This window comes from Corvus moneduloides, chromosome 8, assembly GCF_009650955.1.
Source record: "Corvus moneduloides isolate bCorMon1 chromosome 8, bCorMon1.pri, whole genome shotgun sequence".
Classification (NCBI taxonomy): Eukaryota; Metazoa; Chordata; class Aves; order Passeriformes; family Corvidae; genus Corvus; species Corvus moneduloides.
This window is the reverse complement of record NC_045483.1, coordinates 581,966-596,017: the sequence shown is the minus strand read 5'-3', so window position 1 is coordinate 596,017 and position 14,052 is coordinate 581,966. Positions and strand designations below refer to the sequence as shown.

General features: G+C 53.9%; 1 protein-coding gene across 4 annotated transcripts in view; it reads right to left on the bottom strand.

Annotated features, from left to right (window-relative positions):
* Nucleotides 1-2,791: 2,791 nt before the first annotated feature.
* STK32C (serine/threonine kinase 32C) overlaps nucleotides 2,792-14,052 on the bottom strand; it is a 69,008-nt gene continuing 57,747 nt past the window's right edge. For 2 of the 4 annotated variants that reach the window (XM_032116671.1, XM_032116673.1), the window contains 9 exons: nucleotides 12,272-12,445; nucleotides 11,791-11,828; nucleotides 11,020-11,109; nucleotides 10,296-10,399; nucleotides 10,088-10,204; nucleotides 8,501-8,626; nucleotides 8,221-8,352; nucleotides 7,519-7,586; nucleotides 2,792-4,299 (listed from right to left, as the gene is read on the bottom strand). In XM_032116671.1, coding sequence (XP_031972562.1) covers nucleotides 4,110-4,299; nucleotides 7,519-7,586; nucleotides 8,221-8,352; nucleotides 8,501-8,626; nucleotides 10,088-10,204; nucleotides 10,296-10,399; nucleotides 11,020-11,109; nucleotides 11,791-11,828; nucleotides 12,272-12,445 — 1,039 coding nt within the window. In that variant the 3' untranslated portion in view covers nucleotides 2,792-4,109. Of the gene's footprint in view, nucleotides 4,300-4,557; nucleotides 6,725-7,518; nucleotides 7,587-8,220; nucleotides 8,353-8,500; nucleotides 8,627-10,087; nucleotides 10,205-10,295; nucleotides 10,400-11,019; nucleotides 11,110-11,790; nucleotides 11,829-12,271; nucleotides 12,446-14,052 lie in introns of those variants that run through there. The other 2 variants (XM_032116672.1, XM_032116674.1) reach the window with 2 other exon arrangements.

Here is a 14,052-nt window from a genome sequence, read left to right as displayed (position 1 = left end):
TGTTGTGATGCGTCTGTGAGACACCGAATTTCCCTTGGGCACTGCTGGACTTCAGTCTCCAGCTCTGAGCCAGGCATGAGAAAGGGAACAGGATGTAGCGGCACAAGCAGGGATCTGATTTGTGAGTGGGAGCTGGAATAACACATATGGCAGCTCCAGATACACAAATCCATGAATTAGGAATGAACCCACAAATGTAAACCAGGGAGGGATTTAATTTTTTGTTGAATTATTTTTTTTGATTATCTGATATGACCTACATTTCACAGCTTAATGCTGCAGTAATTTCTGCATCAAGCATATGGGAATGCATTTGTTTGGATGTTTTATATTTAATTTTAACTTAATTTCATTTGTTGATTTTCTGATTTTCCCTGCAATTTCATCAAAGCAATTAACATCTAGTGGAAGGTGTCCCTGCCATGGCAGGGGGTGCAATGAGATAAGGTTCTTTCCAACCCAAACTATTTATGATTCTATGATCTCTTTTATTTCTGAATAGAGGTTAAATTACAGCAGTAGGACCTCCATAAGGAATGGGAGAGATAGAAGTCACAGTCTGATGGCAGTGACCTCCCCATCACCCCAACATCCATGGGGTGACAGGGACACCCCAACACCCTCAGCTTGTAAACACTTAGCAAAGGAAGTTCTGAGGTCTCTGTGCTGTAAATGTCCCTTTTCCCACAGCTGGCCTGGTTTGTACCAGGCCCCTGGGCTGGTGAAGACCCAGAGAGACACTGTTCCCTCTCCCCCATCACCCGGTTTAGGTCCCTGCACCCTCTGTGCCAGCCCAAGGCTCAAACCCTGCCAGCCCTTCCCTTATGGAGGGAGAGTTTGCATTTATTCCCTTTGTCAGGGAGCTGTTGGAGCCAGCACAGCTGCCCCAGCCTTCTCCTAATGCAGGGATCAGAGCCAGCAGCATCTCTGCAGCTCTCCCAGTGCCAGGAGAGGCTGAGCTGAGTCCCACAGCTGCCTGCTAATGGAGCCAGAGCCTCCGGGAAAAAACCCCCATGGAACCCACGCGGTGTCTGGCCCTAATTCCTTTGGACAGCTTTCCTGCAGGCTCTGGGTCAGGGACACTGAGGAGACGCTCCATGCCCTTCCCAGCACATCCCCAGCTCTGCAGCACCGTGGCTGCAATGGAGGAGCCCCAAGTCCCCACACTTGCCTGGAGTGGGGATGGACCCCTCGATTCCCGCAGAACAGCAGTGCTCCTAAGGGAGCAGATGAGCTGGCAGACTGGCACTGAACTATCCCTGTGCTTATCCCTGCTTTCCACGCTCACTGCATCTTTATTTTTATTTTGCATTGGCTTCCCACTGCCATGCAAAATAAAAAAGAGTGCAGGGTTAGATGGGAGATTGGGAAGGAATTGTTCCCTGAGGGAGGGTGGGCAGGCCCTGGCACAGGGTGCCCAGAGCAGCTGGAGCTGCCCCTGGATCCCTGGCAGTGCCCAAGGCCAGGCTGGACATTGGGGCTGGGAGCAGCCTGGGACAGTGGGAGATGTCCCTTCCTGCCCATGGTAGGGAGGAACAAGCTTTAATGTCCCTTCTCAAGCACACCATTCTGCAATTCTGTGGTTCTGTGATTTCCCTCACATCCAGCACTTTGATCAGCAGCAGGATCAATCCCAGCAGGTAAGAAAGACAAGGCTGGTTGATGAGCCCGGGAGGGTCGTTCCCTGTTTGTCCCCAGCAGATTCCAGTTCCCGCGGTTTAGGCACAGTGATAAGGGCACGGGCAGGCAGGCACTGAGCACTCCCGGCTGCTGCGGGCCTTTCCATCCCTCAGCTTTTCCTCCCCTGTATTTCAGGGCTGTGTGTGGGAAACTGCCCGCACTCTGTGACCTTCACCTTTTCCCCCCGTAGTGAACAACCCAGCTGGGGGTGCCCGCGGTGCTTCGGGGACAGCCGGGAACGCCGCCCCAGAGGCACGGCAGCGCTGGCGCCGCGCGGTGCAGACGGGACGAGCCCGGGCTCACACATCTCACACATCTCACACATCGATTCGCCTCGTGCCTTCACGGCTCCTTTGAAGTGAGGAGCAGCTTTTGTAGCGAGAGAAATCATTCCTGCACTGAGGGGGGATCAAAGAGAAAAAGCAGAGATCTCCCGACACTTCCAGGGGCTGCTTTTATTGAGGTTAAGATGCAACATCCAGGGCTGTGTGAGGGAATACCAAATCCCTGTGAGCCGTGGCTGTTGTGCCCTGCCTGCCACAGCGGGGTCCTGTCGCCCTCCCCTCCCAGCTCTGCCTCACCCTGGCGCTCCCAACCCGGCCGCCAGCCCCGATGGCAGCGGGGCCCGGCGTGGGCAGAGCTGTCCCAGGCCAGTGGCCATGCCGGGGGCTCTGGTCCCCACCGCGATCCCCGCCCGCTGTGCGCACATACAGCGTCCCTGCGGAATGACCAGCAGCGGCTGGCGGACACGGAGCCGCCCGGAGCCGCGCAGCGGGACACGGAGCCGCGCAGCGGACACGGCACCGCCCGGAGCCGCGCAGCGGGACACGGAGCCGCGCAGCGGACACGGAGCCGCGCAGCGGGACACGGAGCCGCGCAGCGGGACACGGAGCCGCGCAGCGGACACGGCACCGCCCGGAGCCAGCGGCTCCCCTTCAGCACCCGAGGCACTCCATGGCAGCGGCCCGCAGCTCTCGTCCCGCACGGCTCGGCCGTACCTGGGAGCGTCCCACCAGCCCCGATTCCGACTGGGTTCCAGAATTCCAGCGTTTGGATGCTTCCGTGGTGTCATGCATCTACAGCTCAATACCCTGGAAATGACACCAAATCCTTGGCAATGTTAAAAATACACATTTATTACTCCACATGTGCAATGGCTTCCGGCAGTATCTGCAAAAACACAACCTTGTCATAACTTAAATAGTCTGTGACGTGGTAAAATTGTCATGCAAGAAAATTACAGGAATGTATTAACATAAAATACAAAGATATATTTACATATATCTGCACTGAAATAATTTTTAAAAATACCCCCCCAAGGCAGCAGGATTTCAGCACTGTCCAGGGTCAAGTCCATGTTACTGGCATTTTTGCTATTATTTTATTACTCTTAGACTCTTTTTGGCAAGCTCTGGAGTATTAGAGAATTGGCAACAGAAGAAACATCAGGACCTGACGTGGCATTTGTCTTCTGCACAAAATTCCCAGTGAAGGCTGTGGAATTCAATGCAAATGCTTAAAATATGCAACTTTGCAAAATTTAGTAACACAACAGAGATAAGAAAACAATCTCATGGCAAGTGATTAAAGGAGAATAATTTATAGGTGCTGTAGACTTTTCACAGCAGATAATGGCACACACTGTATAAATCTGTCATACAAAAAAATACAGGTATTTAAATATTTATGTACAGAAAATTCCTATGTTCTGGCTGTAGTGGAGGTGTAACCCTAGTGACACCTTCCCGGCTGGGATTTGGGACCGGGGCTCTGCCACAACTTCACTGTGAGGTTTGCTCAGCAGCAGTAGCCAGGGCTCAGCCGAAATGATGGCACCAACATGGGCACCAACATGGGCACCACAACCCTGCCACGCCCCCACACCTTTCTCCCCATCCCCACCCAGCCTGTGCCATCGGTCAGGGACAGGGAACACCCACGGGAGTGGCACAGGGAGGAGAGAGGATCAAACGCCCAGGACTCCATTGTGGATGGGGTGAGCCAGACATGGGACACCCTGGCAGGAGCCACAGAGATGTGCAGGGCCAACAGGAGCCAGTCCGGCTCAGTGGGCACAGGCTCATTGCAGGGACACAGCGATGGGGACACAAGAGGGGCCCAGAGTGGGGCGCAGGGGGGACAGGAGCACTGAAACCCAGCACAGGGCTTCTGACAATGAAAACAACACTGAGCTCTTTCCCATCATTTGTCCCTTTTCCAGTTGCTCTTTTCTTGCCATTTCTTCTCCAGGGACTGAGTGCAAACGGGTGTCAGTGAAAGCCTGTCTCCGACAGGCTCTGGAGAGGTTAAGCCCAAATATTATTTAAGATCAAAACCAAGCGCTTCAGTGATGTGTTCACAGTGTCTCTCCCACTCAGCACAGTGAGCCCAGAGCTCTGTGTCCTGGTGCTGTTCTCGGGGATTCAGGTTCAGCAATGTCCCCAGCACAGCCCTGGAGATGCAGTGCTGGAGTCCAGAGCTGCTTTCCCAGGCAGCCAGGATCTGCCCAGAGTGCTTCCCCTGGGAAGGAGCCATTCCCAGGCATCCCCCCAGAAGCTCTCCTGGTTTCTGCTGGGTGCCGCTGAGCTGTTTTGCACAATGCACTGAAGAAGAGGGGTGCTGCAAGGGGAACAGATGACGGAGAGGGTTTGGGCTGAGAAAACTCAGTTTCAGAAGTGAGTCAGCTCCTTCCCACACACACCAACCCCCACTTCAGGGCCCACTTGTCTCCTGTCCTAAGGAAAGCGACGAAAACATCAATTACACACGTCCTGTAACTGCCAACACCTCTCCTGGCCTGAGAGCTTCTGGCTGAATAGGATCTATCTTCATCACTCATCTATGGGATCGTTTGGTCAAAAAAATCAGTGACGCTCATTCTCATTCCAATAGTCCAAAATTTTACTGTTATTTACAGGAAATTGCTAAATAGTGCAATGGAATTCACTGTAAAACCCTACCCACACCAGTGGAGTAAATCACCTGTAATCCGTAACTAAATGCATGGTTTGATCCTCACCTGCTGCGCCAGGATAGAGCTGGTGTTCCAGCTGAGAGATGTGGGATGGAGACACGAGGTGAGCGCAGAGCCCCGGGCAGAGGACAGGCTGCCCGTGTGGAGAGCAGGGGCTGCTCAGCACAGCAAAGGGGCCAGAGCACGTGGCTCACCTGCACACAAAGGCGAGCTCTGACAGGTGAGAGAAGGTAATTAGGCCTCGCTGGTGCCCAGTAAAGAGACTGGAACTCACTGGGGGCAGAGAGGGCAGGTTCCTCCAGCACAGCCTGGGATCAGAGCCAGCGTAGGTGCCCTCCTGTAGCTGGGAGAAGGAGCAGGAGGACACGCTGATTTCGGCCCTCGCTCACTGAATGGCCACAGCCCCTGAGGCGTCATTAACACAGCTCCAAACGAGGCACGGGGTGTGCAGGACCCATGGCTGACACCAGGGACCCCCGGTGGGACCCCGGGCCTGACAGCATCTACTGGCTCTGCCCAGAAAATAACCATGCAACTGGACTCAGAGCTTTGGCTCCCCTCCTCCTGCACACCCTTAAAGACTTCCATGAAAACGTCTCGGCACAATTTCAGCCACACATTAATTCCCACATAAAACTGTGGGAGACATGCACTGTGTCCTTGCTTGTGTAAGATCACTTCGCACCATTCCACCTTTCTGTTTTTTTCATGGAAAGAAAAACCACAACAAAACTGGTCCTGACAGAATCTGGCCTGTTAAAAACATCTCCCATCCATTTTTGCATTAGGAATATCCAGTACGGATGCAAACGCTGCAGCCTCCCAGTGTCTGGCAGCAAACAGCTGCCGATGGTTTGACGGTGACTGCGGTCCCACTGCACACCTGGGGCACCAGAGCAGTCGTGTGGCACCGCAGGGCTCGGGTTTAGCCACAGTAACCAAAAACCACTCTGCAGCAGGTTAAACAACTGATATAGTGAAGGCCCCTGCAACAAGAAAGGCAACATCCACAGCTGCAGCAAGGGAAGATTTCCCATCTTATTAAGAAGTTAAGACAGGTATTGGCAAATTATATACAGTACTTGTACTTTACACTGAAAATAAAGTAAATCAAAGGGTGAAATTTGATATTCCTGTCTTTCGTAACCAAGCAGCCTTGCAAGGCCACCCCATCTGCCTCCAACAGAATCTCAGCCCATGATAAACTGTGTCCTCTGAACCTGGCCACGTGGAGCCAGACCCTCCGATCCATCCCACGGCTCCTCACTGCCTGCAGCAGCCACATCAAGGAAGAAAATATTTTAAATGCATTCTGCATCTCAAATACACATTTCCCAGCCCCTGAAGAATCCATGGAGTACACAAAACCCATTTATTTGCCTTGAATCGGGAAAGGAACTGACAGGTGACGCAAGGACAAGGAGGTGCCTGGGACATCCTTGAGCTGCAGGACCCAAACAGCTGGAGGCTGCCAGGAGCTGGTGCCAGAGAGGCCCCGGGGCTGCTCTGGTTTACGAAGGGACTGCCCATCCCCAGAGCAGCAGCTGTGAACAGGGAATGCCGAAGTCAAACTCACACCACCTCTCTGGCCTTCCTCCCTGCTCGTCTCTCCCCGTGGGACCCGAGGACATGGCTTCTTTCCCTGTCCTCTCACTGCATTATGAACGTGTAGATCAGCAACTTGACATTAAAACAGAAGGACTACGTAAGTTGATCTCCTCCCTTGACAAGTTGCACAGGCCGTATCTTCCCCCGACAGGCAGCCCTGGTGCCGGGCTGGCGGCCCACAGCCCGGGAGGGCAGTCCTGTGGTAACTCAGGTGTGCTCCAGCTCTGCAAGGGGAGCTGCCGGCGCTGTCCGGCGGCAGCGGGGCGGGCTCGGGTGCTCAGCGCACCTGAGGGCAGGTGAGGGCGCGGGCGGCCTGGCCCGGCGGCCCCAGCCTAGCTGCTGCCCGAGGAGCACACGGAGCTGCACATGTGCAGAGGCTCGGCCTCGGCCTCGGCCTCCGCTTCGTCCGTGGTCTCGGAGGCGGACACGGACTCGCTCGGCTGCTCTTGGCTCTTCTTCAGCCTGTGGGAGCAGAGGAATCAGAAGTCGCACAGCCACCCCCCGAACGAACACCCCAGGAGTGGGCAGGGTGGGCTGCAGCCCTGGTGCCTCCTCACCGCTCGAGAGGTGCCTACGGCAGAGCCACGGAGCGTGAGGAGTCTCGCAGAGCACACAAACAGGTCGTGACAGAGCCCAGCGCATCAGCAACCACACTGAACTGCTCTGAAACGCCCCAAAACAGCCTGCAAGGCTTCAGCCACCCAGACCTCGGCCATGAGTACCCACACCACAGCCAGGCTCCTGCCACCCCTCCTCCTCCATGGAGCCTGCCTCACGCTCGGCTTATGGAACAAACAGCGCCAGACTGGGAAAGTAGTGGCTTTAACCCAGTGCTTCCCCTGCCTGCTTATTTCCACCAGGGACTTTAACACATAGAATAGATTCATAGGATCATCATCTGCAATCACTGGGTCCAACCTTCCTCACCTTCATTTCCCAAAACATCATCTGCTAAAAGCAGGATGGGTGAGGAGGTGCCATGGGGGAACTGAAGCAGTGTCACACACACATGTTCAATCCCAGAAGTCTCTCTACGGCATATTTTATTTAATGGCAGTTAATAATCCCCGATCTGGTCTCCCTTTGTGGCCAGAACCATTTTTCATACACAGCCAGCACCTGAGCTCCTCTGCTGACACCAGTCACCTGGGGCTAAGCCGGCAGCAAGGTGCTCCTGGCTGTCAGACACTGGCACTGATTCCTATGGGAAGCCAGAAGGAGTATTTTTCCCTAAAAAAAGCACCCTACACACTCACTTCTCTCTGTTGAAGATGACAAAGTCCTGCTGGATAGCTTCAAGGCATTCCTGGAGATAGTCATTTTCCTATTGAAGAAAAACAAAACATGCATAAGCAGCCCCGTTTGCATCTCACTGCTGCCTGCAGCCCCCAGCACTCCCAGCTGTGCGCAGGAGCCTCCAGATGTGTGAGGGAGCCCCCACCCCCTGAACCTCAGCCCAACAGCTGGAGGCAGCAGGGCTGGCTGCCTGTGGCTTTCACCAGGGGCTTGTGCCATCCACGGCAGCAGTTTTCCATAAAACACAGATCACACTGTTCCTGACATAAACATAACGCATTTATCCATGTATCCTGTATTTTGGGAGTGCTGTCAGCCAAAAGGAAGCACAGCCAGCGTGGGGAGAGCCCAGCACACAGCCCACGTGTGGAAGCCCCTGCAAAGGCACACAGGGAGCTGCTGCCTCATGCCCAGGCTGGGCAGCGGCTGAACACAGCGGGCTGCCCAAACCTCTGCTGCTCATTTCCCTTTCCAAAGCACCCACTACTGTGAAAGTCTGGTCAAATTTCCATAAAAGGAATACTTGGTTGTTGAAAACACTCCAATGGGCAAATGTTTTCATCAAAATAAACCTGTGGCTCCTGCAGTGTGGCAGTAACAGCTGCAATACCCGCCCAAATCCAGCCTTTTCTCAGCTGGATGTTGCCCCAGGGAGCACATACAGACTGGGAGCTGTCTTTGCTGTTATCCCTTGACTTGTTCTTTGCGAGCCTCTTCTTCTTCTTGTGCAGGGGCCTCGACTCCAGAATCATCTCCTCCAGCTCGAAGGTGGGGTCGCAGTGCAGGCGGCCCTTCTGCCAGGACACACGACACGACTCAGGTCAGGCACAGCAGAGACTCAGAAACTGCTTCCCCCTCAGAAAACCTCTGCTCCCACAGTGGTTCCTCCAATCTGAGGAGCAGCCCCTGCCCGGGATGGGGACACGGATCACTGCCACTCACGTTGGGGACGAAGCCCGGCTCCACGCGCTTCTCGCACACATCGCTCCAGACCACGCCTGACAGGTGCGCCGAGGCCTGGATGTGGGCCAGGCAGGAGAAGCGATGCTCAGGATTCACTGTCAGCAGCTGGGGAGGGAAAAACACTGGTGATAAAGCACTGGAGAGAAGAGGAGGAAGACAAGGCACCCAGCAGCAGCATGCCTGGGCCAGCTCCAGTGGTTCAGCCACGTCAAGGAGCCTTTCTGCTGTGGGAAACAGATAACTGACTACAGGAAAAATACCTAACACAATGTTCTGGAGGTTGTGAAACCAGGTACCACTGGCTCCTGGATCAGCATGGGTTTGCTCCTTCCATGCCCAACCCTTCCCCACAGCACCCAGCACTGCCACCCCGCATGCTCCTCCCCCTGCCAGGGAGGCATGGATCCCTGCAGAGGCTCATCCTTTCAGTCCAGCCTCTGTGACACCAGGGACACCACTCCATTCATCACACACACGGATTACTGAGCACAGAGAATAAAGTTCTCAATGCTCGCTTGTTCTGCGAGACAGCAGTCTGAGGGCAGAGCTAGTTTTCAAAGCATTCAGCACCTGTGTCCCACTGCTGGAGGGATGTCTAATGTGAGGGTACAAACAACGTGGAGGTGCATTAACACAGGCTGTGGGCAAGGCTTCCAGAAAATTCCATGGCTGTCTCTCCCATGAAAACCTTCCCCGAAGTTCAATTGATGAGACCTTTGCAGAGCATACTCAGAGCCCCACACGTGTCCCAGCTCTCCTGAGAGTGGGATGCTCAAGGCAGCTGAGCTGTGTCCACTCTGGCCCCTCTCCAGGAGCCCCACCTTCACTCTGGACCAGTTCTTGCCATTTTCCCAGAACACAGGATTTGAGTCCTGACCCCTCAGTATGGGCATCTGCAGCTGAGCGTGTCTGGTCTCCCGACTGATGGGCACCTACAGTGGGACCTCCACAAAGTGCCCGTGGAGGATGGTTTCCCTTAAACTGTGGCACAGTCCTACACACACTGGTCCTAGGTGGCCACAACCTATTTCCAGAAAATAAGGTCAGCGCTGGGTCTTTTTCCAAGGCCAAAGGTGACGATGCACGGAGCAGGTGATGCTGGCTGCACTTGCAGCTCCCGAGCACAGGGCTGCTGTAAAGGGCACGTGGGCAGGACACCGGGCCGGGGTACCCCAGCGCTTTGGGGGGACGTGGGGGTCCCTTCCCGGCTGAGGGGGCTGCTGGCACCTTCCAGGGAGAGGCTGGATTCCCTGGAAGCCCGGCTGCCCGGCAGATGGCAGCGCAAACCTGCCGAATGCGCCGGCACAGCCTCTGCCAGCCACGCTGCTCCTCACTAAACGGAATCTAATTATGCAAGTTACCCACCCAACATTAACTCCTATCACAGGCACTTATTTGCTGCCAGCACCGCGTGTATCTTTCCTACAGCAAACTCACCAGCTACTCTTCTGAGTCCTCAAGCAAGCCAGAGCTAAACCAGCTGATACATGCTGATAACTTCCCAGCTAGTCCTGCCCACACAGTAGCTACCATCCAACCCCAGCCCGGCCCAGGAGGACCATTCACCTTCCGCAGCAGCGCAACCATTTCCTTGGACCAGGCCGAGGAGTACTGGACGCTGACGGTGCTGAAGAGCTGCACCAGGGACTCCACGGGGTTGTTGGAGTGGATGTCGTACGGCCTCTGGGGACAAGAGCACAAAGGTGAGGAGTCCCCCCTCCCTTTGGGTCAGCCAGAGCACATGATCCGAGGGCCAGGACGGCCGGAGCCCTACCCAGCCCCGCAGCAGCTCGTACGCCATGATTCCCAGAGACCACCAGTCCACCTCGAAGGAATAGCCCGTCCCGCCGCTCAGGAAGGAGTGGAAAATCTCCGGGGCTGAGCAGAGAGGGATAACATGCAACAGGTTATTTCTTGTTCTCTATTCCAGTATTCCATGTCAGTCAGTGCACAACGCTTATGGAGATTTTTGTGCGCGACTGCCCAAGGGGAGGCTGCGTGAGGCAGGGGAGCAGCAGCGGCAGCAGCCCTGTGCCTGCCCTCTCTGGGAACTGGGATGTCAGCCACCTGCAGGGACAGCCCTCCCAACACAGGACAGCAGAACCATGGGGACCCCAGGAGACAGCAAGGCCAAGGCTGGAGCCAGAGAGGGAGAACAGAGAGGGATGGGGAGTGCAGGATGGGATGGGGAGGGCAGGAGGAGGAGGCTGGACAGGATGAGGAGGACAGGGTAGGATGGAGAGGACTGGGCAGGATGTAACACAGAGGGCAGGACAGGACGGGACAGGATGGGATGGCGTGACATGCCAACCACACTGCCTTCACACCGGGAGCTTCTTCCCCTTCTCAAACAATCAGGCTCTGCTGAACAACTTGGACACAAGCGTCAATGTCCTAAATTAACTCAGGGCCCCTGCCCCAGCCAGGGCCCATCAGGCAGCTTGTGCTGAGCACTCCCAAAACGTGGCACAGGCACGAGAGCAGCAATTGTTTCTTACCCATGTATGGCTTTGTCCCAGCCAATGCAGTCGCTCTTTCACCGTCCCTAATGATTGTTGCAATATTAAAATCTGTTAAATGGGCATGACCTTAAATAAAGACACATTTTAAGAAGGAGTTAATGGCAGTGCAGTGGCAATGCAGAGTCAGAACACATTTGTTTCATAATCTTCTGCCCTTGGACAGGGTAGCACAGACACAGGCAGGTCAGGGTCAGATCCTATGGAATGGCCATAAGAGATCCCAAAGCTTTCCCAGGATTTGGGCTGGCCAGGTGATTAAAGGGTAGAGAGCTTTGGGTCTTGATTTTAAATCACACTTGGACCTAGCCAGTAACCCCCAGCAGCCTCAGCACTGGCCAAATTGCTCTGGCCAGAAGTTACAGGGATGAAAAACAGGGAAACACTATCAAAGAACCACAGAAAGTTTGGGTTGGAAGAGACTTAAAGATCATCTCGTTCCAAGCTCCTGCCATGAAGCTTCCACTAGACCAGGGTGTTCCAAGCCATTAAACTGCAATGACTCCAAATTCCCAGGGCTGAAGCAGAGCTGCCGCTCCATGCTGACCACAGCACACCAGACAGGCCAGTTGAGTGATCCTCCCCAGCATTACAAAGCACAGGGATGTTCAGCCAAACATGATCCAGTGAAAGGAGAGCAGCTTTTCCCACATTTTCCCCAGGTAAAAAGATGCCCAGTACACAGGACTGTAAAGAATCTGTCCCTAGAATGAACGAGGGAGCAAACAGAGAGGAGCAGAGTGATCCTACCTTGTTCATCGAGGAGGATGTTGTCTGGTTTTACATCTCTGGGAAAAGAGGGAAGATTATAGCAGATGGAATCTCAGTCAGATCAGGGATGAGACTTAATGACAAAAATCCTGAAACTGTTTATTCATCAAAAATTAGGAACAAATAACACAAAAATACTCTAACATGAGGCAAGTCCCTTTATGATGGACTAGAAATATGCTTTTCCTGGACAACTTGGTGAAAAACTGGAAACATTAGACTTGTTCCGGCCTCATTCCCAAGGAAAATGAATAACGCAATACTGGAGATACTTGTGGGAAGCCCTGGATGACTTTGACACCTGCCCTGGAAGGTTCAGCCCCCCAGTGAAACATCAGACTCCCTCTGAGTGGTGGGGGGCAGGACCAGCAGCCAGAGGGTGGCCAGGACCAGCACAGACAACATAACCAACCCCAAACCCAGCAGAGGCAGGTCCCACCAGGTGCCATCTGCGACTTACCTGTGGATGATGTGCTGGCTCCGCAGGTAGTCAAGAGCCAGCGCCATCTCACAGATGTACAGTTTGACTGTTTCCTCCGTGAACTGAACGTTTTGCTGCAGGTGGTAGCGCAGGTCACCTCCCAGGAGCAGGTCCACCACCATGAACATGTCCTCCTCATCCTGGAAGGAATACCTGCGGGACCAGTGCCCGGGGAGCAGCTGAGCCTCGCGGGGCTCACAAACCCAGCCAGGCTTCTCCCCTCCCCTAATTACACAGCTCCTGTGAGAACTGCAAATGGTCCCACTATGGGCACAGAATCCCAGAATCGTTTGCATTGGAAAAGCTCTCTCAGACCATTGAGTCCAACCATTCCCAGCAGTGCCAAGGCCACCACTGACCCACGTCCCCAGCTGCCACAACCACAGGGCTTTTAAATTCCTCCAGGGGTGGGGACTCCACCCCTGCCCTGGGCAGCTCTGCCAGGCCTGGACAGCCCTTTTTGGATAGAAAATTTCCCCAGTATTCACCCTGAGCCTCCCCTGGCCCAGCCTGAGGCCGTTCCCTCTCCTCCTGTCCCTGTTCCCTGGCAGCAGAGCCCGACCCCCCCGGCTGCCCCCTCCTGTCAGGGACTTGTGCAGAGCCACAAGGTCCCCCCTGAGCCTCCTTTGCTCCAGCCTGAGCCCCTTTCCAGCTCCCTCAGCCGCTCCTGGGGCTCCAGCCCCTTCCCAGCTCCGTTCCCTTCCCTGGACACGCTCCAGCCCCTTCCCAGCTCCGTTCCCTTCCCTGGACACGCTCCAGCCCCTTCCCAGCTCCGTTCCCTTCCCTGGACACGCTCCAGCCCCTCCAGGTGCTTGCAGTGATGGGCCCAAAACTGAATATGCAGCTTTGCTGCTTGCACCTTCGCAATCAAGCAAGTCCAGCTCAAGATGCTGGCTTGTTTTTTAAATGAATTCCTACACTAAGCAATGCTTCCCTGGAAGAGGTGAGTATCCCAGGGAATGTCCCCCTGCTCACCCTGTCACTGTCCCTGAGCAGCAGTGCCGTGTCAGCCCACCAGCGCAGAGCTCAGGCTCTGTCAGCCACACACTTCAGAGAAACTTCACATTTTCAATTGCAAACAATCTCATAAACCTGCTTAAAATATCTCAGCCTATCCTGAAGATGAATTGGAGAACACAACTGCTAATTTAACCAGATAAACCAGAAAAAGAGATTTATATTTACTGTGGAGTAAACCGCCTCTCTAAATCTGCCGTGGGTCCCACGGGAGACTGACAGCAGTGGGGATACACCAAAACAACGCTCATTGTTATATTTGGTGACTGCAGAAGGAAAGACTATGTGGGATTGTATAATACTTATGAATCACTCACTTCTGCTCCCATCTTAAATGTAGGTTTATTCTAAAACTATGAGCCGAAAGGGCTTGCTATGAGAACAAGTTCTATCCAGAATTTCATTACTTGTTGGGCAAAACATTTGCAATGGCTAAAAACCTGAAAAATATCAATATTAACTCAATTGGCTATTCTGGAGCAATTAATCAACAAAACAAATGTGACACATCTCCCACTTCCATCACTTCGGGTATAAAACTTTCTCAGTTTTTACAAGTTCAATGTGATTTGAGGAGTGTTTTTTAAAATTAGACCGTAAAATGTTGCTCAGTAATGAGGATATTTCTGCCAGTGCACACACAGTGAAGTCATTATTGAGCAACTTGAAATGTCACTATTTGTAGTGATCTGTTGCTGAAAAAGTTATGAGAGGCCTTCGAATTATCAGGTGTGTGGCCCTGC